Below are 27,851 nucleotides of genomic sequence, written 5' to 3'. Positions count from 1 at the left end.
ATTACATTAAATCTACAAACAAAAAGCTCAGCAGAGCTGAGGGGAAAATGACCTTTCAGAAAATAATTAAAAAGTACATATTAAGTTATATCTACAGTGGAGAAAAATAGCACTAGTTCATAATTGTCGTCATCTCTGTCGCTGTCAGCCATTGGAGAAGTTGCTGGTCTGACCTGCTGCCTTTTCCCATAGGGTTTTATGTGGGGCCGCCTTGTTTTCTTCCCAGTGCGGAAGATTTTTTCACAGCAGATTCTGCACATGCAGCAGAAGCTGCATCTTCTTCTGGTCCCTCCAGTGAGATCATCATTAGGTCTTCCACTGTGGCTGTGTTGAGATTGATCCGCCAGTCAGTTTTGACTCGATTCAGAAGAGAAAAATGCCCTCTCTACCTTGGAGGTGGACATGAGCATGCCTTGAATTATTTCAATTATCTGGAGTATATTGGGGAACTCCTCAGACTACACCCTTAGAATCTGTGCCCATCGTTCCTCCCACTTTAGACCTCTGTAATTCCTGTTGATGACCTTCTTAAGACGGGTCCACTCTGCCATTACGTTTTCTACATCACAGCCGTTGTTCGTAAGTATTGCCATAATGCTCTTGCAGCAGCAAGACCTCCTTGTTACCATACTCAGTCAGATCTTCAGGCCAGTTCTTAGGGTCCAGTTTACACATGGCCATGAGGATTGTGTCTGTTTGATACCTTTCATCAAGGCAGGCCACAATGTCATGGATGAGCGGCTCTCTGGAACTCTTCAATCTCTCCTCAGGATCTGCATAAGTGACAGAAAGCTCTACACGTCTGTAACTACCACACCTACACTCCACCTTCACTGCTTTCAGCTTTGGGTCATCGCATTTCGCCATGTCTTTCAGCACCTCTTTGGACGTCTCAATAGCCTCCACAGCTGTGGGGAGAGAGATGCTGTCTTTCTGGAATTGGAGAGATAGATGGGACAACTCACCCAAAAAATCCATGTAAAGTCCTACATGGAGGAGGAATTCATTGGACTTAACCTTCTTGAGCTATCCTCTCACTCTTGCAGCATCTGCTTTCTTTATATCCTGCTGCTGATCACTTCCCACCTCACTTAGATGAGCGATGACTGCAGGGATGTTCGTCTCGAGTGCTTTAAGGGCTCTTCTGTGAAGATCCACCCTTCTACTCTAGTGGGTGTCAGGACAGACTTGTCTAGCAGTCCAGCCAGCCGGTCCAGCTCCCGTCTTCTTTTCCCTGACCCTCAATAGTGACAGGAACCCATCAATCTGAAAAGGGAAAAGAAAAACACAAACAAGGCCTAACAATCAAAGTCCCATACTGTTTGATTTAGGGTCCAGCAATGTTAATAAATACTATGTTTTTATATCAAAAGTTTAAATATCATACAAACCTCTTGATTGAAATATTACTGTGGAAATGCCATGCGCGGGATACCATCTTTATGCAGGAATTTCACTTAAAAGACCTTCTCCGTTGTTGACCTTCTCCGTTGTTGACTTGTCTGTGCCCCCGTCAACAAGGACACTGACTTTACCCAAATAGAGGATTGGCTGTCAACCACAAGATGGTAGTAACTTATGAGGATGGGGGGAAATCACTCACTGACTACACTTTGTCTAACGTTAGCTAACTTGCAAGCAAGCCTTTGTGGCTAACACACTATCAGAGCTAGCTAACGTTAGTTAACTAACATTAAACAAGCTAAAACAAACTAAATTATTAACAAATAATTGGGTGTGCTTGACTTCGGCGAGCACAACCATTGTTCTCTCTCATATATATTTAGGGTTCCTCCAGTAGGAGGGAACCTATTGTTTTTGTTAGTATTCCTATTATTATAATTTTTCTTCTCCTTGCGCCCCAATATCTCAAAAGGTTCCTGGGCAAAATGTTTCTGATTTGGCACATTGATACTACAGGCCAGTGGGTACATCCACACCAAATATGGGCCACATTCAACTTAAAGAGGGGCGCCACAGGCCATGCCCAAAAGTCCAATTTCAAAGTGATGGCATTTCCATCCCGTAACTCAAACTTGGTGTACATGCCTTATTTCTCATTAGGAACAAAAAAGCCTCAAGGACCCATAAGGTCCGCCATGATGGATTTTCCTGTACAGCGACATTTTGCGAAAACCTTCAACATTCATCTCTTTAATCAAAGGTCCAATTGACTTGAAATGTTGTACAGATGTGTAGAGTTGATGTCTTTCAAAAAGTTACTTGGGAAAAATGAATCCAATACAACAGGTGTATTTATGTAAATGTCCAATGACAATGTCCACATTGTCTCAATATGTTTGTCACTAAATCAAATGTCATATTGAAGGATGGTTTTTTCCAGACCTAATAGGCTTTAAGGTGACACCCCCCGAAGTACCATGCAAAGTTTCACTTTGATATGTCAAAATATGACTGAATTACAGCTGTTTGAACTTGAACCCAATCTGACAATGCTTGCCATTGGAGAAACGGCTTATTTTATCATCCAGTTACTGAACATGGCAAAGTCCAGATCTGGGAATGGCTAAATTGGATGAGATGTGTTGGTAAGCGTATGGTCGTAGGTTCAAAACCAGTCAGAGGCATGTTTTTTAAAATGTATTATTATTTTATTCTGACAGAACGGTTTCTAGTCTTCTGGTCAATCCTCCGGTTGTAAAACATAGCAATGAGTGTTTATTTGAGCCCATCACAACACACCGATCTGTTTAGCGAGACTGTGTAAACCACTGCAAAACAAGCAAGGTTCACCACAGTAGCTAGTTACTTGTAGTCTACGCATGGTAGTGTCAGATTCACAACCGAGTTAGCTTGAATGAAGTATATTGATTGTTCAGAAGCACTACGAGTAAACTATTCTTTACAGCAGTGTAGGTTGAGGAAGATCTCGTAAGGCCGGAGACGCTTGGTGTTTGTCCCCGGCTTGGGAAACCCAATTCAATTCTGGTTAGATGTTCAGGGAGATAATTGACTCGTTAATATCTGACTCCAATTTTAGAAATGTGCACAAGTGACCTGTAACCTTGAGCGCTAAACAGTTAATGACATGAAAGTCTGGCGTAGGTAAAATCGTCTGCTTGATCAGAGCATCGACCCTAAAGTATGCGTGTTCACTAATCAGTCGTTTATCATTAATATAATATGGATATAACCATAGTAGACCTAGTATGTAAACCACTCAGAGGCTCCGGTAAATTCCTTCGGAGCGTGGAGATCCACTGTAAGTGACTCAGAGACCTTAAGTTAAAACCTACTTCAAAAGTCTATGTTTATAATCAGTATTAGCCGCATCAACCAGACTAGATCAAAGTTTTCACCGCCGTAGCGTGATAGATACGTTTCAAGGAGAACAAGTAACTTCAAATGCACAAAAATAGTTATCTAAATAGTAAGATATTCAATACATCCATCCATCCATCATCTTCCGGGGGTTGGGTCGCGGGGGCAGCAACCTAAGCAGGGAGGCCCAGACTTTCCTCTCCCCGGCCACTTCCACCAGCTCTTCCTGGGGGACCCCGAGGCGTTCCCAGGCCAGCCGTGAGACATAGTCCCTCCAACGTGTCCTGGGTCTTCCCCGGGGCCTCTTCCCAGTGGGACGTGCCCAGAACACCTCACCAGGGAGGCGTCCAGGAGGCATCCTTATCAGATGCCCGAGCCACCTCAACTGGCCCCTCTCGACGCGGAGGAGCAGCGGTTCTACTCTGAGCCCCTCCCGGATGACCGAGCTTCTCACCCTATCTCTAAGGGAGAGCCCGGACACCCTGCGGAGAAATCTCATTTTGGCCGCTTGTATTCGCGATCTCGTTCTTTCGGTCACTACCCACAGTTCGTGACCATAGGTGAGGGTAGGAACGTAGATCGACTGGTAAATAGAGAGCTTCGCCTTTCGACTCAGCTCTTTCTTCACCACAACGGACCGATGCAGAGCCCGCATCACTGCGGACGCCGCACCGATCCGCCTGTCGATCTCGCGCTCCATCCTTCCCTCACTCGTGAACAAGACCCCGAGATACTTGAACTCCTCCGCTTGGGACAAGATCTCCTCCCCGACCCGGAGATTGCACTCCACCTTTTTCCGGTCGATAACCATGGCCTCAGATTTGGAGGTGCTGATTCCCATCCCAGCCGCTTCGCATTCGGTTGCGAACCGCTCCAGTGAGAGCTGGAGGTCACGGCCCGATGAAGCCAACAGGACCACATCATCTGCAAAAAGCAGCGACCCGATCCTGAGGTCCCCAAACGGGACCCCCTCAACGCCCTGGCTGCGCCTAGAAATTCTGTCCATATAAGTTATGAACAGAATCGGTGACAAAGGGCAGCCCTGGCGGAGTCCAACCCTCACCGGGAACAAGTTCGACTTACTACCGGCAATGCGGACCAAACTCTGGCACCGGTCGTACAGGGACCGAACAGCCCCGATCAGGGAGTCCGGTACCCCGTACTCCCGGAGCACCCCCCCACATGAGCCCCCGAGGGACACGGTCGAACGCCTTTTCCAAATCCACAAAACATGTGTAGACTGGTTGGGCGAACTCCCATGCACCCTCCAGAACCCTGCCGAGGGTATAGAGCTGGTCCACAGTTCCACGGCCAGGACAAAAACCACATTGCTCCTCCTGAATCCAAGGTTCGACAATCCGACGGACAATTGTATTCAATACAATGATAATGAAATATCATCAAATACAAAACATACCTTCAGAGCAATGGTTAACAAAGGTATTCACAACGAAGACTAGGCGCCAAACGCACCGGAGCTGTATCGTAAACAGAACTCAAAGTTAGTGGTAAAAACGTCTTCCTATATACACCCAAACCTGACTAAAATGGGGACACCGGTCATATGACTGAAAATTTGTTTAACGCATACAAATTCAAATTGGATCATTAATCAAGGCTGCAGTAGACCAAGTAGTGCCCTTGCAAGACAAGGGAATATGTTAAACACATGTTGGTCTGCTGCAAGCACAAACTCTGTAAACCCTGTAAATGTACATGTTACAGCAATACAATTATTTCTAGAATGTAATACATAAAATAAGAAACAAAATCATATCAAACATGACATTAAAAACTATAATTACAAGAACACAACTTTTAATGATAATTTCAGAATCTTCCTCGGTCCACCTTCCTCTTCAACTGTTGAGACCACCTTTCCAGAGGTGTGTCATTAAGGTGGGATTGTCATTTTACCATTTATGCAAATCAACGACTGTCCCAGGCGAGTGTCTGGGTGACCAGTGACAAAGGGGCTGCCAAAACAGCCCTACAGTTTCCCCCTTTTGTTCCCATGGAACACAGAAAGGTTCAGGGGAGTCAGGTGGCTGAGCGGTGAGGGAATCGGGCTAGTAATCCGAAGGTTGCCAGTTCGATTCCCAGTCAAGCCAACTGACGTTGTGTCCTTGGGCAAGGCACTTCACCCTACTTGCCTCGGGGGAATGTCCCTGTACTTACTGTAAGTCGCTCTGGATAAGAGCGTCTGCTAAATGACTAAATGTAAATGTAAACAGGAATTAAAGTAAAGCAATATGACTGTTAAAGCAAAAGTGTTCTTGGGTCCAAAATAAACAAAACACAAATGAAACAGTAATAATAAAATAAAATACAAGTTCTACCAATCTACATTTACAGGTCAGGAACCATTGTGAGTTTAGCTAAAACCTAGAACATTTACCACCAACTCTATAAAACACACAAAGATACTGATCCACAATACCCAATACTCATCCACACAAACCAACATAGGAACTCATGGATGGAAAAACCATATGCACTATGCATATGCAGCTAAAGGAACTGGAGCAGCAACAAATAAACTGTCCCCAACGAATCTTTGAACTACAACAAAGACTAAACAAGGGTAATACAGTAGGAATGAAGCAATATCACAATTTGGACCTGAATTAACCCTCGTGCTGCCTTCGGGTCACATGACCCAAAGGTTCATAACGAACCATCGTTGTGTTTACCCAATTTTACCCAATACAAAAACAAATAAAAATAATTTTATTTTAACCATTCCAATGTGGGGGTCTGAGACAGCCCGACAGTTAAAAGTAAATGCTTCACTTTGTTTTTGTATGAGGTAAATTTGTCGCAATACGAAGGTGGGTCACAATGACTGATGGGTCAGAATGACCCGAAGATAACACAAGGGTTAAGTAAATGTAAAAGATAGTTGGAATTGCATGTAATCACGTTAAAAAGTTCAAGGTTTGTTTGTCTTGATAAAGGCTCAGCTTATGCTGCATGAACAATGGGGGAGGCCTACCCTTTCCCAGATCCCAACATTTGGACTCAGTGTGACCACTTCTTAGACAAGCATGACCAAATCTAACTTTGTTGTTAGCATAAAATAAGCGTGTGGGTGGAATAGGCATATTTCTACCAAGATCCCAACATCGCATTTCGGTGTGTCCTTGTCTTTTACAGAAGTTACACTGTATATGAGGGGGCTGCTGGGGCTTGGGTTTTACCTCTGTCGCCATTTTTATGGCAGCAATGCGTGGCGGATCAGGAACTCGACGGTTCTTTGTAGAACGCAGTTTGGGGATTTGCGCAACAATTCCACTGTCAGTGTCTGAACACTCAGTAGAATGTGAGCCAGCATGGCTGGTCTCTTCACTGTCTTTGTTAGCGGTGTATTGCCTTGTTGCACAAAAAGGGGTCGCTACTTTGAGGACAGAGTTGAGAAGACATTTGTTAATTAAATGTACAGTAGTCTTCAATATTTGTTTCTTTTCTGCTTTCTTTTTATGGACTCCTACAGTTCGCCAATGTTCAATTATTTCAGCTAGCGTAAAATCAGTTTTAAGACCGTTCTTGTCTTTCTTGCTCAATTCAGATAACGTTCGGTTAACGCTAACTTCTTCCCTTAGTTTAAGACACACCATCACCCATAGGTGATGGTGTGTTGCTTGGTCGCCTGGTGACGAGACCATGTATTTCTTAATGTTTTTGCTCCCCTTGATGAAATCAGCAGAAGAATTTGGTTGTGCTGGATTGACGACTTTGGCAACACGAGAAGCTCCCCAGTTTTCTGTATTTTGTTTTTTGGGGGGTTAGGTTACGCACACGCTACATCAGTCAAGGCGGAAATCAAAAACATTCTATGGCAACTGGACCAGGTCATATAGTCTACGAAGTTAATTCAATTATCATTATTATTAGAGCAAATTATGGGGGCAATACAGAAGCTTTTAGATGACAGTTTGCCAAAATGTGTGTTGAGGTTTGGCATGGGCTACATGTTATGTTTTGTGCTTGTAGCGCAACCAAAATATAAAGAGCCCCATGAATTGTTTGATGTGTTAAACCCACTCCTTCTATTTCTTAAATAATATGTTCAAGTCTAGATTTATATTTTTGAGCTCTACAAACGATTTCAATGTTTGCTGCTGAGTTTGCCTAATGTCTACACTCATTCCATACATATTTTGCCTTTAGGCCAACATGCATTGTGGTTGTTAATGTTCTGTTGTAATAAGTACAGCCGTAGATATTGTAGGTGACTGTTACTGTCAACAAATGTATGATTCAGTAACCTATTTGAGTTTTTTTGCGTTGGTATCAAAATTGCTATAAAGCAGGGTTCTCCAATCTTGGTCCTCGAAGACCGCTGTCCTGCATGTTATAGATGTTTTCCTGCTCCAGCACATCTGTTTCAAATGAATGGGTTGTTATAAAGCTCTGTGGAAGCCGGGTAAGGACCATTCATTTGAATGTAACATAATTTAAAATGGAATTGATTAAGTTTTGAGTGAAGTATTGTATTTTGCTACAATAGGCTACAAATCCCATCCGTTGAGTAAAAAATAAAATAAAAACTTACACAAACTAAAAAAACAAAAGGAAGAAATAAAATTGCGCCCGGCACAACTACAGTGACGAATGATCAGCATCTGGCGGTACGGACAAAACCCCCAAAAAACAAAAGGTTTTACGTAGCTCGAGTTGCTACAGCCAGCAGGTAACGCAGCCTGGCACTTTTACTTGAGTACAATATTTTTGTACTTTTTCCACCTCTGGTGGTTAACTACCCATTCAAATTCGAATGAAAAAAAAAAAACGCTTGACAATTATGTTAAATTAGGCTTTAAAATTGTGAGAATCAGCAGTCTTCTCTTGATACGGGGGGGGCATGTCGCTTGAAGGGGCTGAAGCTCCACCCCCTCCAATTTATTGAATTTGGCAACAAATAGCTAAATCAATTGTAGATATCAGAACAGAACCTACCTGCAGTCTGTGTTTTGTGTCAATTACTTTTTCTTTGCATCGTGCCAGCTGAGTAACAGAATGCAGGTTATATAAACAGTGTTTCTGACGTAGATAGCTGGCTGTGACGTAGATAGCTTGAGTTTTGCCCCGCCTATACAAAACCTGAGCTGAAAACAGGTGAGAATGTTCAACGGTCTAACGCCACATTTCAGTGCGACAAAGTTTTTGCGCTTTGCACGTGCTTTCAGCAACTAATTTCACACGTATATAATGTACTGAGAAGCAAATCATGGAATTTGCTTTACAGCACCTTTCAGTGTGCAGTGAGTTCTGGGCTATGTTGTGGGTAGCTAGCTATGTTTTCTGTTCAAAAAGTATTGTCTTTGTATGCTGACATGACTAAACAACACACAAAGTTGTGTGCCAAAAGGGAGAAGTTTTCTGACCACCTGTCTTTCCAACTTCTTACAGGAGCATTTGTGCGAGTTGTTTGCATTTCTCTACAAAATGCTCGCTAATTGCACAGTAGTATGTGCCTGCTGTAAGTTGGTCCAGTGACCAGTCCACCATTCTATCCAACATTACATAGCGAATTAAACTTAATCTTTAGAGTCTAACTTTAATACAGATTTTATATTGTTTAGTATTAGCCATCAATCACTCGCTTTGCAAGACACCCGATTGAGACACAAGTGTAGATGACGTTACCCACGCAGTTGTGTAACACGAACCTGCCGCCCTCACACACATTGGCAAACTTTGGCAGACTCGCTCTCCTCGTTTTGCAACATGAAGAAAACATTTGCAGGTCGCACATGTGCATGTAGTAGTAAAAATATGGCTTTGTGGAACACATAACCTACCACCAAAATCACACCTTGACCCATGTCTACTTTAGAAATTTGTTTTAGCATTAATTTCAGAGCAAAATAATTGTTTTATTTTGCTTTATGTAACATAAACATTACATTGGACTCGTATTGTTATTCTGTGCAGTCAGACATTAATTTGTAAGTTTGTTACATATCTGGTTTGTTTACTATGCAATTCAGTGGGGGTGTGATCCTCATCATGGCTCAAACCTAGCCAACTTGGCAATGGTTAGTTAACAAGCTAGCTCTGACTAAAGCACCAGCCACAGTTTGCATTTACCTACAGTTTGGCATTTAACGTTAACTATTATATTAACAGCCTGCTCTGTTTCATAAGTTGGAAATTATATTTCAAAAACAGGTTACTTAAAAAAATTGCAATTTTCTCAAAGTTCCGGCTCAGGATTATTTTTCACTTAAACCCCTGTCGATGAACACAGTTTGCTGTGCCATCCACAAATGCAGGTTAACATGCTGTCACAACAGCATGGCTTCGTAGTAGAATAGTCCGTGTGCTGAACTGGAAAAATGACAAAAGACCCAGGACCATTGAGCAGCAAGAACCCTGTATCAGATACAAGGGACAACATTTCTCTCCCACAACTCCAGCAAGTGGTCTCCTCAGTTCCCAGACAGATACAGGCTGTTGTTAAAAGAGGGGATACTACAGAGTGGTAAACATGGTCTTGTCCCAACTTTAAGACGTGTTGCTGCCATCAAATTCAATATTACCTTATTTCTTTCCTTAAACTTGTACATTTCATCAGTTTAAACATTTGATGTTTTCTGTGTACTTTTGTGAATAGCATATGGATTTATGAGATTTGCAAATCATTGTATCACGTCCCAACTTTTTGGGAATTAGGGTTGTATATAACATTTTACCTGGTATGTAAGATCCCAACCATGTCATCTTTTCTGTCTTTATTTCTCCTAAGGAACAAGTATATAAAATGCAGCACTGGCAGCAATCTGGCCACCCTGCCCCCTCTGGCTCCAGCCACCCCCAGAGAGGCTACTACCCTCCTCACGTCTTGGGGTTTGACCCTCGTTGGATGATGATGCCCCCCTTCATGGACCCTCGCATGGCCCAGGGCCGATCACCTGTAGACTACTACCCTAATGCTGTGCAATCTTCAGGTAACCTCTGGCCAGTGGAACAATTTTGTTGACAGGTTTTATAACTTGAGGAGAAAAGTGTGTTCAATATTTGATTGTACTTGGTTGTAATATGTATTTGCTTAGAATGTTGTGATTGAATCTGCCATTCTGTGTTACAGGATTGATGAAACCCATGATGCAGCAAGACCACCTGAACAGTCCTGGGTCTGATGAGGGCTGTCATCCAAATGTGCATCAAGAGAGAAGGGCCCCTTCAACCGAGCCTTACCCTGTGTGGAACCAAGATGGATACCCTCCTCGCAGCTTCACCCCACCCTATCAGAGGCAGCAGGACAACTCTGACCGGTGCCAGTCAGATGACAGGCCAGTTATGACCCATAACACCATTCTCTACATGAGGGCTCTAGGCACAAGATTGTCCCTTGTCAAAAGACTAGAGGGTCTTATAATTTGTGTATTTTCCTGTGTTCAGGAGTGACAGGACCTGCACCCAACAGGATTCATATGAAGAGAGGGGTACTGAGGGCCTAGAACACCAGGGCTATCACCAGAGCAGAGGTCTGGACCGAGACCCCCAGCACAATCAAGGCCTTCTTGCCACTGCCCCCAACCGCTCGCAGCAGCACCCGGATACCGATTACCCCATACTGGACCCCAAAGATGGACACTTAAAGGACAGTACTGAGTCCCATGATGAGGTCTTTGATGTCTCCAAAGAGAAGGGCTTTGACTCCGACTACTGGAGAAGAGATGGAGGGCAGAAGAAGGAAGGCGGAGGTCAAGGGCAATGGTCAGACCTAGGCTCCAGTTCAAGCAGCAGCAGTGTGAGCCAACCTTCTGAGATCGGCGGGAAAACTCTGACACGCAGAACCGGACCTATCAAGAAACCAGTACTGAAGGCCCTGAAAGTGGAAGACAAGGAGAACGAGAAGCCTAAAGTGGAACCCGAGGAAAAGACAGTTCCTTACCGCCTAGAGAAGGAGGTCCTTACCAATGTATATGATCTAAAGAAAGACATCCAGTCTGTAAGTAACAGACGCGCAGCCTCACCTGCGGTTGAGAAGCAGCCAGAAGAGAGAAATCAACTATCACCACCTGTAAAGGTGGAGAGGCCTCCAAGTAATAGTGACGATTCACCCAAAGAGAACAGTTGGGACAGCAGCAAGAGCCAGTCGTCTAGGGAGAGCCAGGAGAGCAGGGAACCCCAGCTTCCCCGACGCAATAACTGGATTTTTATTGATGAGGAACAGGCATTTGCAGGAGCTAGAGGAACGGGTCGAGGCCGAAGCCGGGGCTTCAGGGAGTTTAACTCAAGGGGAGGAGGCGGCCGGGGAGGACGAGGAGGAGAGAACTCAAGGGCAGCTTACAGCAACAATAACAGGGATGTCCAAAGGCCAGGTAGAGGCAGAGGACTGCCAAGGGACTTTATCAAGGTTGAGGATCTCCAGAGAGGTAAACCACGAAGGCGCAATGTCAGTGAGACGCTGAGTGAGGCATCGGAATATGAGGAGCTGCCCAAACGGCGGCGGCAGAAGGGTTCAGAGAATGGAGAAGGTGGGTGCCTAGACTCTGGTGAGGTCAGGAAGGCTGACCGGGATTCCTGGAGGTCCAACAAGGTGTACACTGATGAACAGGCTGTCAGCGATTCCCGTGAGAAGAGCAAAGTCACAAAAGGGTTCAGCGGGCGCTCGCTTCCCCCGAGGTTGAACACCAGTGGAGGCTACAGCCGAGGCTTTGGTGGCTCCAGAGACATCTCCACCTGGAGGGGCAGGGGAACCCAATTTGGTAACGGAGGACCCATGCAGGAGAATGGCTACGGACTGGGAGCGGAAACCTACTTGCGCAGACCTCCAACAGAACGTGAACCCCTCAAACATCCTCCCAAGTTTACTGCTGGCTTCTTCATGGAGAATGGTACAGAAGACCGTGGCGCTGACGGTGAATGCTACCTAGATAATGACAATGCTGACCGTCAACAATTGAGGAGGAGGCGACCACCTCGCCAGGACAAGCCCCCACGCTTCCGTCGACTGCGTCAAGAGCAGGAACCTGGCACATGCCAGTGGGCAAGTGAAGAGTACATCAATGGAGCAAACTTTGCCAACCCCTGGCCAGCTCGTTCCAAGGTGAGTGGAGAGGATGGCTGGCCCAATAGTCAATACTCCGGAGGTGGACGGCTGGGTCCGCACGGACAGGCAGAAGACTGGGAGACAGGCTCTGAAAACAGTGACTTCAACGACTGGAGGGAGAAATGTGGAGGTGGGGGTCAGCAGACCCATGGAGATTTACAATCAGACTCTGGCCACGGCGAGCAGGGCGCCGGAGAGAAGAGGGAGCTAGCCAAGAGGAGCTTCTCCAGCCAGCGTCCCCTGGTTGACCGGCAGAACAGGAAACCAGAACCAACGATGATGGAGGGGAACAAGATGCCACGGTCTGCAGATACTTCCACAGCCCCATCCTCCTCCAGCAGAAATGACAGCTGGCAGAACGGAGTATCACCAGGCTGCAAAAGGTGGAGTTCCTTTGATATTATTAAGACATAATGGGATTGTTGGAACATAAAGTGTTTATGCATTGTATGTTTCTTAAGTTAAGACAAGATGGCAATATTATACTTAATAAACACTCAACTTATGTTCATTTGACCATTTCCAGCAGGACTACTGATGATTCCGGCCCGGGCCTTGGCTCAGGTTCAGTCTATAGCGTTGAGCAGTCTGAGGAAGGCTATCAGAGTGGGCCTAATGAGCCCTTGGGGAAAAAAATCGATAAGGAGCTGAAGGGCAGTTCTGTCAAAGGAGAAATGGCTGAATCTCTATCCCAATATGAACGTTGCAGCTATCCAAGTAAGTCAGACACCCACAAGTTTCAGTATACTTTTCTAATCTCTCTGTCTGTGTATTTTGAAATGGGATCTTAGGGCAGTGGTTCCAACACACCTGATTCAAATGAATGGTCGTTATCCAAGCCTGATAACGACCATTCATTTGAATCAGGTGTGTTGGAGCAGGGAAACATCTAAAACATGCAGGGCAGGGGGTCCCGAGGACCAGGATTGAGAACCACTGTCTTAGGGCAGCGAGTTGCCTACAATTATCTCCAGAGCTGGGCACTCTGCAAAGATCATATTTTGCAGGTGTCCTTTACAGTGTTGGGCAGTAGCGTCGCTACAAGTAGTGCTGTTACTAGTTTATCTTTTTTGTCCAAAGAGTTTGAGTCCAAAAAGTACGCATGAATATATTTATTTTCCTCCCCATGACTATGTCACGTATTTTGCGAAATGCGCGATTAGGTGATGTGTCGCCCTCCACAGTTGCGAAACAGACTCCAAAATGGGGAAATGTAAATTTGCGGACTCCTGTTTGGAGAAAGATGAGTTTATACAATGGCTGAAGCCTGTCGCTGAAAACAACTGTGAGGCTTACTGTACATATTGTAAAAAGAAGATCAGCGTAGCCTCGATGGGCATCAACGCTGTCAAGTCCCACATGCACGGTGCTAGCCACAAGGCCGCCGTTGGCTGCAGAGAGCAGCCGCAGCCTGCAATCGCCAGTTTCTGCGCTCCACCAGCGACACCACTACCCAACACGACAGCTGAACTTGTCAAAACAGCTACGACAGCGACCTCTGCCCCATCGTCTGCCGACATCAGGGTGGCTATGGGCGGCACATCAACACTGCGCGAGGAGGTAATCTGGTGTCTCAATACTGCGGTGAATCGCCACTCACTGAACTCAAACATTCAAATATTTTAATAAACCTTGCCTTTGCTTTAATTTATTGTTTCGAGCTTTGTTTCCTCTGAGCTTATCTGAGTTCTGTTGTATGATTGTGCTCTATAGATTTATTTGCAAACTACAACTGTTTTAAGTTAAAGGTTTGTTGCAGATTAAGGCCGAATCCCAATTCTCTGTTTTACCCCTACCTCTTAGTTTTGCGCGTTCACGTGAGAGTAAGGGCTATCCAAATACTCGTTTTGATCAAGGGGTAAGGGTACATACCCCTTAAAACCAAGTGTTTTCGGGAGCTTACTTGAAACCAAGGGGTATGTGAATAATGCGCAACCGGCAACTATGGCGGCCAGATCATCCAGAGTCCCATAAATTTAATATTTTCGGGTTAAATAATTGATTTAAAAATGAAGACAGTCTTGTTTTGTGATCTACACAGTCCTGTACATACATATTTGTGACCATGTTCTTAATTGATAATAAAAAAAAAAATTATCGCTAGTTTGCTACGCTAAAGTTACATTGCTGATTTGCACAACAGTCCCGCATTTCTCTGACTAGCCTTGAATGGACCAAGTGGTGTCTCATTTCATAGGGGTATGTTTTCACCCCTAGCCCTTACCCCTCATGTTCGAGGGACAAGGGCTCGGGGTAAACTAAGGGGAACGGGTTGGGATAAGACAGAGAATTGGGATTCAGCCTTAAACTTGAAATGGCAATGAGGTTGTAAAATATTTTGAGAAGGTCTTCAAAAAGTCTTGCGGTATTGAAATTAAATTCAGGATTCCTGCATATACCCTGTAATACATTTTGATCAACATAACATAAGGAATTGATAATGTAGGAAACAGCAGACAAATGAAGGCTTCATAATCATGTGCATGAATGTACCACAGCATTGGAAAATTGTTTAAAATAATGAGAAATGGCTTTTATGATGTGCATAATTGACTAGTAAAGATGTGGAGGCTGAACAAGTAGTCTACTTCAGAGATGACAGAATTTCAGTTGTGATCTGACAAAAATGGGTACCATCTTTTTTAAATGGGACTTGTTAAACATGCTGGCGTTATTTTATTTATACACGCACATCACAATTTGTAACATTGACAACACTTATATTTAATAAAGGGTTATGTCAAGGCCGTAATCATAATATATATTGGGGGGACCCCCCCCCCCCCATATTCAAATCTGGTCAAAATGTCCCCCCCAATATATTGATATAAAAATATAAATGTGCTACGCTACGACAGGCAACCACGCACACTGTCCAAAATTATCATTAAAAAATGAATTTGTCCCCCCCAATGTTGACTCCATGGCTACGGCCTTGGGTTATGTAGAAGAGCAGGTCCAGCTAGTTCCAATGTAGCTATACCTGTAAATATAAACGGCAAGTAAACTTAAAACTGTATTGTGCAATTAACCAGTTATTTTCAAATTATTATATGAAAGTGTCCTTGTTTTTCTTTCACAGGTCTAAAAACTGACTAAAAACCTATTGGTTTTGTCAGTACCATTATTAGGGTTCCTCCAGTAAGAGGAAACCTATTGTTATTGTTAGTATTCCTATTATTATTTTCCTCTTCTCCATGAAATGGCTCAATAGCTCAGTCATTGACCTCGATTTTTTTCATATTTGACCCAATGATAAAACGGGTCACTCACTACTCCCAGAACACTAATGGCCCACGTACGCCCAAAGTCTACGTAATTTCCCCAGCGCCCCATTATTCCAAAATGCCAGAAAATTGGTATACATGCATTATTTCTCATGGGGAACAAAAAAGCCTCAAGGACCCATAAGGTCTGCCATGATAGATTTGGCTGTACTTTCCAAATTTGGTACAACCTTCAAAACCTTTCTCCTCATGAACCATAGATCCAATCGACTTGAAATTTGTTACAGATGTGTAGAATACATGTCTTGTATAGGGTGAAAAGGAAAATGGCTGAAAGGGGTGTATTTATGTAAAGGTCCACATTGCCTCCATCTTAGTGTCAATAAATCAAATGTAATTTTGACTGACTGTTTTTTTTAAACCTAATAGGTTTCAAGATGACGTCACTCTGAAGTACCATGCAAAATCTCAGTTTATATGTCAAAATGACATGACAGCTTTTTGAACAAATCTGACGATGCTATTGGATAAACGGCTTATTTTCTCATATAGTAACTAAACACACTACCACTGTGAATACCTCACTTGGTTAAGACGCTCTGCTTGTTAGTCAATGGTCATAGGTTCAACCCCTGTCACGTATAGCTTTTGATTTGACAGAAAGACCGGTTTCTTCTGGTCAATCCTCCGGTTGTAAAACATAGCAATGAGTGTTTATTTGAGCACGTCACGATCATCTGTTTTGCGAGACTGTGTAAGACACTGCAAAACAAACCAGGTTCACCACAATGGCTAGCTACTTGTTGTCAAGCTGATAGTGAAAACTTAAATGTTTTACTCTGAGGGGATTACTACACAAAGAGCCAGAGATATAATTTTTTTGCATTATGTACGTACAAGTTTTTGTACAAGTTCTTTTATTGAATTTGTGAGACTGCTTTAGACAGTATTCCCATTTACGTTAGTCTCAGTACACTCACACAAAACCATTATGCAGGTGCCTGTGGCTCAGTTGTCTAGAGCGTAGCATCTGTAAACCAAGGGGTAGTGGTTCAAATCTCAATGCATGCCAGGGCTCAACGTCATTATTTTTTGCCACTGTTTGAAACTTACTGGCCCCAAGACAATTTTTACTGGCCCCCCCTCCAAAAGACTTATAAGTTATGTTATTCTGTTAACATGTTTAACCATTTATTAAACACATCCTGGATATAAAAAGAACAAAAATGAAATCACATTTATAGTGATAAAAAATAAAAAGGTAATAGACGTGCTCTCTCCCCTGCTGACAGCCATCTCTGCACAACTCTGTGGCTGAAACTGTGAAACCTCTGGTCCCTCAATGCTAATATATAAAAGATTCCATAGCATTTCATCAGTACTGAAGTCGACACCATTCTTCTGCTGCAGTTCAATAGCCCGGGGGAATGAGGCGAACGGCTGGCCCGTCTTAATTTTGTGATATGCCGTTGTTATAAGACGTGCAATAACACGATGGGCATCTGCATTTAAATTCCTGACCAGCATGGTCAACGGCCTGGAAGATGGATTGTCAACCAGCCGCTTAGCTATCACGCAAACCAGGTGCTGTCTGCTATTAGCGTGGCTGGTCAGGGATTGTTTTCGAAAATTGTCAGTGCCTGTGTAAATAGATCCACTTTTGTCTGCTTTAGACGGGAACATACGACAGACGACACAGTGCATCTTAGTTACATTAAAAAGTTGCTTCCGTTTCCGTTAATCCTAACCCTAACCCTCTCCTTCACTTGTCTCGTGCCAGTTGTTAAAATGTTTTATTGAGATTAGAGAATTACAATTTGACAACCACTCATCACTCACTACTCAACTCTTGATTGGCCAACGGTGTGCCCCACAAGCTGCAGTTATTTATGCATTTAGCAGATAGCAAAACATGCAGGATGTTTTACAATGCAATTTTTTTCCAATCAATGCTTTGTAGTGGCCCGATCGGGACAGTGAGTTGCTAGTTTAACTGTCCTGACGTTACTTTTTACTGGCCCCGGGCCATCGAGCCATCGTTATTGTCGAGCACTGCATGCAGAGAATTATCTTTTTTGGTTCTTTTGTCGGCAGTTAAGTGTAACCATGTCAATTTTACATGTTTTGCAATTTTTTGGAGGAATACGCCATTGCTGCTTTGTAGCTATGTTCTGTATTTGTTTTGCTGACATCTTAATCACATCTGCATCACGGGCACTGTGCAGAAGTACTATAAATGTTACAATGTTTTTTACTTAACTTACATTATCAATACATGTATTCAGTCAACCTTCTTGTTATTGATGGTGTACTGCACTGACTGGCTTGCTGTCTCCACAGTCGAGAGTGATGCTGGAGGCACAGTTCCATGTTCGGATGCATACCAGGATGCTTTGTCCAAAAAACAGCGGCGGCCACAGGAAGATGAGAGGAGGAGAAAGGAACAGGGAGCTCCTGTAAGTTAAACATCTTGGCTTCTCCTATGGGACAACACAACCCATGCTGTGTAGTTTACCAACTCTATAAAGACAGATTAATAATTTTACATGTTATTTAGACATAATTGTACATTCATCTTTTTAAAATCCCTTGTTCAGCAAAAGTGTGTTTTGATTAACTCAGAACCATTTGTTGCTGCATCATTAGGTGCCAGTGAAGAACAGAACAATTACATCAAAGATGCCCCCTCGCTTTGCCAAGAAGCAGGGCAGTTTAGCAATGGAGCAACCAGATGAGGCACTGTCCACCAACAATCTGGGCACAGAGATCTGGGAGACCAACAGCTCAGGTAGATGCTCTCAGAATTGTTCAAACTAGCATTACAAGGTGGAGGTAAATGTCTGAGTTTCTTAGAATTTAGTTATGTATATTGCTAAATTATGCTTAAAATTTTTTTTTTATATTGTAGATTTACTCAAAGCACAATGTTAAAAGAGAGGTCATAATTATTGCAGCACAGTGAAAACGGACCTGATTGTAATTGACTACACTTGTGCACAGTGCCCACGTCGTTTGTCACACACACACACACAGATTTCTGGAATTATAGATACTGCAGTGCCCGTGATGCAGCTGGCGATGACAGTTCTTCTTAGTGGTTTTGGTACCTATATTTCTCAGATCGCAATTGAAATTCTCATTCACCTATGAAGAACTTGTTCAACCTTCACATCTTTTCTAGTCAAATTGCCAATGCTGTGGTAGCCTAAATTCATGCAAATGATTATGTAGTCTTAATTTGTCTGCTGTTTCCTTTGTTATAAATGGCTTATGTCATGTTGATCAAAATGTACTATATTGGTTCTCTGTTAAACCTCTTACCGTTCTTGTTAAGTACTGGTGAGAACATTTCTTTTTATATATAATTATATATTTTTTAAACATATATACCGTATTTCTTCGAATAAACAGCGCCCTCAAATAAACGCTGCACCAAAAATGAACATTGTGTAATTAACGCCACCCTTGATTAAACGCCGCACCAAAGAAAATCAGAAAACGGTTATTTAGTTGGTTAAATTAAAACACAGTATTTATTACACAAGTAAATCACAAGTGTACAATATAAAATAAAATAAACAAATTTGCCTTTCATCAACCCCAAGTTCGCGTGCACAGGGCTTAAAGTATTCCGGCACCGTGCCGGATGTGCGGCCGTGAGGAAAATAATTAAATTGGGAACTTGCTTGCGGTTTAATATTTGAGTCAATTGATTTAACCTACCAATCATGAGAGGAACGCAGCTTTAACTAATGTTACAAGCCTATCAGAAGCAGAGCAGGGCGGGTCATGGCAACACGGTGTGATTGAGATCCATACGTCACGTTAGCGTTGTTGGTGAAAGCATAGAGCGCAAGTTCATGAAAGCCTGGGGATGATGTCCCACCCATATATAAAGGACTCAAAAATAAATGGCGCTGGGCATGGATAGAAGAAGGTAGAGACGGCCTTTTGGCAGTTGGTGCCAGAAACAGAGCCTGGTGCTCGTTTCTGCACATTTTGCTCAAGGAAGCTACTATATGCCAGCAGCAGTAAGAAAGTGCTTGCTCGTCATGAGTTAGATCCCGGTCATAGAGCTGGTGCCCGTGCACTCAAACTTTCCACGACATTGCCGGAAGCAACTGTTACAGCTGACACACCATTGTCTATGACTGACCGTGTCTGCGACTTAAAAATACTTGTGTGCACATTTATTGCGGACCATGACTTGTCATTCACAATTTCGCAGCCACTGGTCACCCTGTGTAGAAAAATACTTGAAAATAAATGGTGCCATTGAAGATAAGTTCAATGGCACCCCCCCCACCCCCACACACACACATACACACACACACACTTCAACCCTTGTGTGCTACAGATCTGTTGCTGCTGGTGAGTGCATGCTTTCAGCACAGCATTCTGTTTGAAAGCTAAAGTGTAAGAACGTTTTGGCATGCTGCTTCAGATTGATACACAATGTAGAACACTTGTATTTGAGACAGTTAAAGTACTACCCACAACACGTCTTATAAAAGCGTTGTGAATGGTTCACATTTGTACTCCCGACTAAATGTACGGCTTCAATTTTAGCCTTTGTGTTTGACCTCTGTCGTGGAAGTTTTTGAGAAAATCAATCGTTTAAGCTGAAGTCGGGTGAAGTACAGAGTTAATGTTTATTTGACGTGTATTTAAACATAATAACGTTATCAACATAACATCATCGACACACAAACATAAGACAATAACACAAAGACAATTCCATACAGCTCCATCTAGCATTCTAGAATGGAACCGGGAGAATCCAGCCCACCAGCACTACCCAGCTGATGGCCCTGAACCCCCCAGAACATTCTTCAACAGACCATTTTATAGATAACACAGTTCTCAAAAGTCATTGGTCCATCCTACAGACATGCAGATATACCAAATCTCTTCTGTCATTGGTTAAATCCTTAGAACAATACAGTTGAATCCACATTGTCTTCAGACCAACTGTCTCTTCCCCCCAGGTGACAAGAACTCTCTCAGGTCACCCAGACTTCCCGTCTCTTAGACTTCACGTCTCCTAGTTAGGTGTCATAAAACTGCAAATGGCATCTCTACCAAATGGAGTTGAATCAACATTCATTGTATCAAGCTTCTTAACCAACTGTAAACTTCTCCTAAAACACATTCATTGTACATAGGCCCAAAATTTATTTCACACCTCCTTGTCTATTCTTTGTTTGTCTACGGCCGCACTGCAGCTACAATTCACTAAATCTCTCTTGCTAATTAAACCCCGCCCTCGAATACCATATTTTTCGTAAATAAAACCGTGGCTTGTATCCCGATTTTACAGTTTTCTTGTGGTTGTACAGCTTATATTTCAAAGCAGCGTATAGCCCGGTTTTAGAACAAAAAAAGTGGCTTCGTCCCAAGATCTACAGACCGTGCAGCTAATTATTTACTGTGTCATCATAGTTACACTATCAGGGCTTGGAAATACAGTGACTTGCTAAAATAGGCAAATGGCTAGTAGAACATAACGTTTCATAATAATTTCAGTAAATCAAACAGCAGCAAGACCCAGTGAAATGTTATATACAGCTAGCAGACCAACATTAGCTAGCATCGCTAACGACATTGTCTAATTCAATTTCGGTAGGCTATCCTCAGGATTTGCAAGCTAGCTAAACTTATACTATATCTAAAATAATTTTGTAGACATAACAATGGATTTTGCCAAGCATGGACATACTATCCACAACCGAAGTGTGTTATAGCATGCTGTAAAATCGCCTATAGCCTACTTGTGCATTGCTTGGTATCATTGTTCCCGTATCAAGTGCGGCATATATTTCAGTGCGGTTAAAATCCGCACAAAAAATGAACAGTGTAAAACGCCGCAGCGTTTAATCGAAGAAATACATATATATATATATATAATTACTCATTGATCTTCAGATAACAAACCAGGGCTCCAGACTAACTTTTTCCCTTGGTTGCACTGGTGCGCCTAACTTTATTTAGGTGCACCAGCACAAAATTTAGGTGCACCCAAATTTTTCCTTGCGTTGCCACAATTTCAAGGTCACCTTTTTTATCACGCTCCATATACATCCATATATATTATGTACATGACCTTAAACAAGAATAAGGTGTAGGTAAATATTGGTTTTATTTGACGCACAATTAAACTGTATATAAAAATATTTTAAGTGCTTCACTGAGCTGCCAAACTAAAACATTGCAAGCAAAATAAAACATTTTAAAATAGAAAGTGCTACTGTTTAAAAGTGCCTCCCTGAACTGAGACCTAACATTTCATGGCTCAAAGTCTTATAGCGGGTCCCCCCTTGCTGTCGCATGCCCTTCAGATGGCCAACACCTGTAATTTGGCTTTCTTGCCCTTTGGCCTTGGCTAAACCAGCTTGCCACACTCTCCCTAGCATCAACATCCTAGCTCCATGGGTTAGCTCCATGGCCCAGCTCCGTAACTCAGGGGTGGGCAATTAATTTTGACAAGGCGCTACATGAGAAACCTGAAATGTGTTGGAGGGCCGCATCAACGATAACTTGAACTTAATTCTGCTCACTATTCATTTTCACCCATTGTAAAAAGCAGTAAAGTATATATTTTGATTAGCTGCTACTGGTTATCAGAAGAATAAGGATATTCTGTAAATATTTATTTAATTAATTTACATGTTGGTCAACTAGGAAAAGACTATCGAAGTAACAGTAAAAACTAAAATAATCATTACATCAGTGTTTCATTTTATTTGTAACTAGTTAATCTTCACCAACACTGAAAAGTTGTTTTGCAGTATGTTAAAGATATGCAATTGATCAACTTTATACAAAAAGCAATACTTTTTTGCAGTTCATTTTGTTATGTGAGAGGAATCCAGTGGGCTTGAACAAGTGCATCGAAATCTGGCTGAATGTCTGAGGTGGATATACGAAGGACAGCTGACAGGTCATGATCCGAGTGTGCAATTTAACTAGCAAACCATCAGCCCGCGCCCACTGAATCAGTCAAGTTCTTATTATGTCTGCGTTAGTTTTTTTCTTGAGTCCCTTAGTGCTGATTCAAATTGTAATCCTTCAACACAGCGACCTGTTCTCCAAAACTAAGAACACAGCTTTGACTTTGACCTCAGTAAACAGATACTTAGAAGTCCATGTCTTGTTAAAAACTCTACATTCTGTATCAACCTTTCGTTTTTCATTTTCGAGGGCTAACCACCTAACTCTCCTGTCGGTGAGGTTGCGCAAGCGCACATATGTAAATTGCCTGATCACTAGTGTTTCAGGACTACATATTTCCAACCGCTCAACACATTTATTAATTTTTTATTTACCTCACGCGGGCCGGATTGGAACAGCCTGTGGGCCGGTTGTGGCCCGCGGGCCGTACAATGCCCAGGTCTGCCATAACTGATTCTCTGGCGCTCAGGTCGTAATTTCAATCACACATCACGGAGCAGTGTAGGCCTACAGGAATATCTGGACCACAGCCAATCAGAGGCAAAGACCCGCCCCATCTCTGTCTCTGATTAGTTTAGACCACGATATGATCCAACCGTGAGTGCGAGTTCCGTCAAAGGAGAAACAAACGCTTCGTTCCTGGAGAGGCAGCGGATGCGAGGAGGTTAGGTGCACCGGGGCGACCTAGTAAAAAATTGTCGCACCCGTACAAATTTTGTTCGCATATGCGACCAAATTGGTCGCACTCTAGAGCCCTGCAAACCAAGCAGTATTATCGGAAATACAAAGTAGAAATTATAGTAAAAATACATGAAAATGAATACAAGTACATCCAACTCAAGTACATCAATTAATATAATGGGGTTCATAGTGGGAAGTATCAGAAAGTCTCTAATGTGTTTATGCTTCAGTTGCTGTGTGTCAGCAATACTTATGGGGGATTTGGATATGGGATATGATAGCTCTAAGTACCACCTTTCATTAGAGACAATTATGAAAAGGAATACCTTTTTATCCTAGTATGGATTTTAGGGCTGCAACTAACGATTATTTTAATAATCGATTAATCTGTCGATTCTTTTTTTTGAATCGACAGATCGATGAATCGGATAAAAAAACAAAAGCATTAATTTCCAACCCTTTATTCAAAAACAGAACTGAGTGCAAATTCACAAAACGGAGTGCAAAAAATCTTCAGAATGTGCACAAACAGGCACACAATTTTGAAAAAGTTATTCATATTAGCGTGGATTTAATGCTATTTTCCAAGATGAGCAATTTATTTGAGTTTTGTTTAAAATTTTATTGAAAATTGAAAGGTTGTGGAAGTAGGCCAGACTTTATTAGAATAATCTGGTGTATATTTAAGATTTTCTGACACAATTTTGATTTTTTTTTTGATTTGCGAGGATTAAGCTATTTTCACAGATTAGTGATTTTCTATCATTTTATTTGAAACTTAATTGAAAAAGTAAAGGCTGTGGAAATATACCAGACATTAAGATACTCTGGTGTCTGTTTGAGGTTTTATATTCCCAAAAATATTATAAGTCTACATTTTTCAAAATGGTATGGGTTGTTTTCACCCGGTCCCTAACGCGATGCTGCAAAGTAGCGTCTTCCGAATGTGACACGAATGTCGAATATGAAACAAACTGCACCTCAGTCAATTAACACACTGTTTTGATGTATTTAGTGTGAAATGCTCCCACACCTTGGATGACTTGGGTCGTACTGATTTCTCTGCCTCCGCCATGCGTTTCAGAACGTCTTTCCGATGGCCTTTCCTCTACCTCCGCGCTCAACTAAACTTTTTTTTTTAATACTCAAACATCTCCGCGGCATATTGAGTGGCGTAATAATCGCGCGACACAACAAATCGATAATGAAATTCGGTGCCAACGCTTTTAATAATCGATTTTAATCGATTCGTTGTTGCAGCCCTAATGGATTTTTTAAAAGTGCAATGTGCAAGCTATACATTTATATAACAACATTCACAGATCTATACTAAAAATATATCCACTTTATATTGTCGTTCTGTTAGCTAGCCAGCCTTTTTCCCAAGCAGCTTAGAAAATGGTTGTAAAAGCAAATTTGCTTCTAAATAACGAAACATTATTTTCCATACTATGCTTAGTTTCATTTCAACTTGCTGCAGACCAGAGGACCAATCAAAGTGAAGGGGCTGGTACACGAAAAGAGCAAGCCAAACTGGTGGCAATTAATTAATTGATTTTCTTCATCATTTGATGTCAAAATGTCAATTGCGGTACTGCACTCTGTTGGATTTTAAAGAGGACACCTGCAAGATATGAACTTTGCAGAGGGCCCGGTTCTTTCTCTGATCGTGGGAAACTAAACCCATCCTTATTTGTACACACACACACACAGATTCCTGCAATTAATAGAGAGATGTACTGTGCATGGTTTTATCAGAAACACATTTTCGACACCAGCCTTTCCTAATTCTGGTCCCCCCCTGCCCTGCATGTTTTAGGCCTCGTCCACACAAATGTTTTTTTGTTTGAAAACGCTGTCCACACTAGAGTTTTCCAAAAATTGTGCATCCACACTGACTTATTTATTAATTTATGAAATCTGACAGTAATCTTTAACACAAATAAACTGCAGAGTAGCTAAAACAACTGCAATACATCGTGCGGCAATCATCTTTAGTACTGAATGGATGACATTACTGCATCCAATGATGCAATATCGTTATCGAAAGCGTTTTTACTGTCCACATTACAACTCGAAAATTTAGTTTTCAAATTCATCTACTTTAGAATGCGTTTTCAAAAAGCTATTTTTTGGACAAAAACGCTGTCTCAGTGTGGACTGATGGCCAAAACAGAGGGAAAGTTGACTTTTCAAACGAGAAGGTATTCGTGTGGACGGGGCCCCCTTTCCAACACACCTGATTCAAATGAATGGGCCGTTATCAAGCTTTAAGCCTGACAACAACCCATGCAGGGCAGGGGGGGCCGAGGATCAGGATTGGGAACCGCTGTCCTATTCCTATATATGTGCAGACTGTTGGAGCATCTTTCACAACACTGAACTATCATTTACACTTTTTTTCAATTAGATTCAACCAAGTTGGTCATTAAAAATGTTCAGTGACGCAAAGTATCCAAATCCAGTTGTAGCTGCTAAATTATAATTATAACTATCCCGCATTCATTGTTCTTTCCAGCCCTGTCAGTCCAGTCATCAGGAGGAGACTCATGGACCAAGCAAGTGTCATATACAGGAAGTGAACCTAACTCTGAGGTATTGTACAATCTTTCAATCTTGCTGTGTAGTCCAATCATATAATTCTGCAAATTCCACAGTTGGGTTTTAGTTTCGTTTGCACATCTCTGTAGGAGGGGGTCCCTCACTGACTTGCTCCTGCCAAGGAGCCTTCCTGGTAGTTTTTCCCTGTATTTCTTGAGGGTTTTAGTTGGCTATAGGTGCCAATTTATGGGAATCTGTGAAGCCTTCTGTGACTTAAAAAAGAGCTATACGCACTACATTTGATTTGATCTTGGGGTTAAACCATAACCCTAATGAATGCCCTTGGTTCAATTTGTATTTCCTTCCAGGATTCTGATGCAAGCCCAGAACCCAGCAAGGAGCAGCACAAACCTGGCCCCATCGGTAATGAGCGATCACTGAAACACCGCAAGGGCTCAGAGGCCGTTGAGCGCCTGGAAGGTGGCCCCATCACACCTGTCAACGGAGTGGACCACCATGTGGACACAGTGCTGCCAGTACCGCCTATTGAGTTTGGTGTGAGCCCCAAGGACTCAGACTTCAGCCTGCCACCCGGCTCCACTCCAGTGCCCGTGTCCAACCCAGTTGCCAAGCTGCAGGATGCCCTTGCTAGCAACGTGAGTTTGGATTTGATGGCCAGTGTGTCCAGTGCTTTGGAATTGTGATTTTGAATCTCACTTAGTATAGAAAAGCAACAATATATATGTCTGTTTATTGTTGTAGCCGGCCCTTAACCAGAGCATCCCCATGCTACGCAGCAACCACCTGCAGCCAGGCATCAACCTTAACCCAATATCCTTCCCCAGCGCAGACCTTACTCTCAAGGTAGAGTAATTACCTTCTCATATTCACACATACGCACACACCTTACTAGTTCAGTGGAAACATGGGATAGAAAGACCTCTCAAAGAGCTCAGTCAGAGCATGGAGAATTTTTGAACTGTCAGTCAATGAACAGGATTCTGATTCCATGTTTTATGGAAATTCAAATGACCACAACACCAACTCAACTGGTGCATGAAGTTGTATTGTGATATAACAGGTGTAACAGCTGCATACTAATCCATTGTATGTGCATCAGTTAGTGGGATTGTGGTGGTCATTTAAATATTTGTTTCTTTTGTAGTGGTGGGCCGTTATCGGCGTTATGTGCTGCGTTAACGTGAGACTCTTATCGGGCGATAAAAAAAATATTGCCGTTAATCTATTCTCAAAGTTGGGTTGGGAGCTGGGTCTATACTACGCAAGCTATGATGACTTTCACCTTGATATTTTAGCGCGGATGTATACCTAGCCGAATTGCACTGTAGGGGGCGAGAACGAGTCTTCGAACCTGTGTGTATGCCATGTGTATGAAATTATCACATCAAACGTGACGTGCTAACATGGATGCAGCTATGAAGCCGCCTGGTTTGCTTCAGGGAAAATGTATTTTTAAGAAGCTTCCCAATGGAAACCTCGACAAGACTAAGGTTGTTTGCACCTTGTGCTATGCGGAATTAGTTTACTGTAGGAGTTCTTGCAGTCTCAAATACCACCTAAACGCAAAGCCTCCCTTAGCTAATGCGGAAGATGCCGGGCCAAGCACTGATGTAGAGCAGGGGAAGAGTCGTCGTCAAACTACGATGTTTGAGTGCAACCGAGGCAAGCCCGTCAGCACAGCTCTATCAGCCAAGCTAACTAATCTAATAAACAGTTAATAAACACTTCTGCCCCCGCTTCTGTGTGTGAGGCTAGGTCCCTCTAGCCAGCTACATTAGCTCGACAGATCGCTAACAGTTTTCCCAAGTCAAAGACCGAAGCTTGAAGTTCTTTTCAACATTTTACTCAGGAAGCACTGTAAAAAGACAAACTCTTTTTGGCCATATACATCGGAGCAGGAAAAAATCGTGTCTGCTTAGCTTAACCATGTATCATGTTCTGACCACGGGAACATCAAAAGAACAATACCACTGTTTAATTAGCTTTTTGTACACCACTAGGGGCGCTGTTTTCCTGTACAAATTACAACAGAACAACACACTTGCCCGTCTGTTATAATGAAATATAACACTATTCCCCTTTAA

General features: G+C 42.6%; 1 protein-coding gene across 1 annotated transcript in view; it reads left to right on the top strand.

The window, feature by feature from the left end:
• The window catches only part of prrc2b (proline-rich coiled-coil 2B), a 65,998-nt gene that overhangs the window by 16,965 nt on the left and 21,182 nt on the right, over positions 1 to 27,851 (top strand). The window contains exons 14-22 of the mRNA XM_067257924.1: positions 10,034 to 10,235; positions 10,376 to 10,580; positions 10,690 to 12,729; positions 12,876 to 13,063; positions 17,914 to 18,029; positions 18,220 to 18,361; positions 25,724 to 25,800; positions 26,115 to 26,402; positions 26,509 to 26,610. Coding sequence (XP_067114025.1) covers positions 10,034 to 10,235; positions 10,376 to 10,580; positions 10,690 to 12,729; positions 12,876 to 13,063; positions 17,914 to 18,029; positions 18,220 to 18,361; positions 25,724 to 25,800; positions 26,115 to 26,402; positions 26,509 to 26,610 — 3,360 coding nt within the window. The remainder of the gene's footprint in view (positions 1 to 10,033; positions 10,236 to 10,375; positions 10,581 to 10,689; positions 12,730 to 12,875; positions 13,064 to 17,913; positions 18,030 to 18,219; positions 18,362 to 25,723; positions 25,801 to 26,114; positions 26,403 to 26,508; positions 26,611 to 27,851) is intronic.

This window comes from Osmerus mordax, chromosome 20 (assembly GCF_038355195.1).
Source record: "Osmerus mordax isolate fOsmMor3 chromosome 20, fOsmMor3.pri, whole genome shotgun sequence".
Classification (NCBI taxonomy): Eukaryota; Metazoa; Chordata; class Actinopteri; order Osmeriformes; family Osmeridae; genus Osmerus; species Osmerus mordax.
The sequence above is the reverse complement of the archived record's forward strand: the minus strand, read 5'-3'. Positions and strand labels throughout refer to the sequence as shown.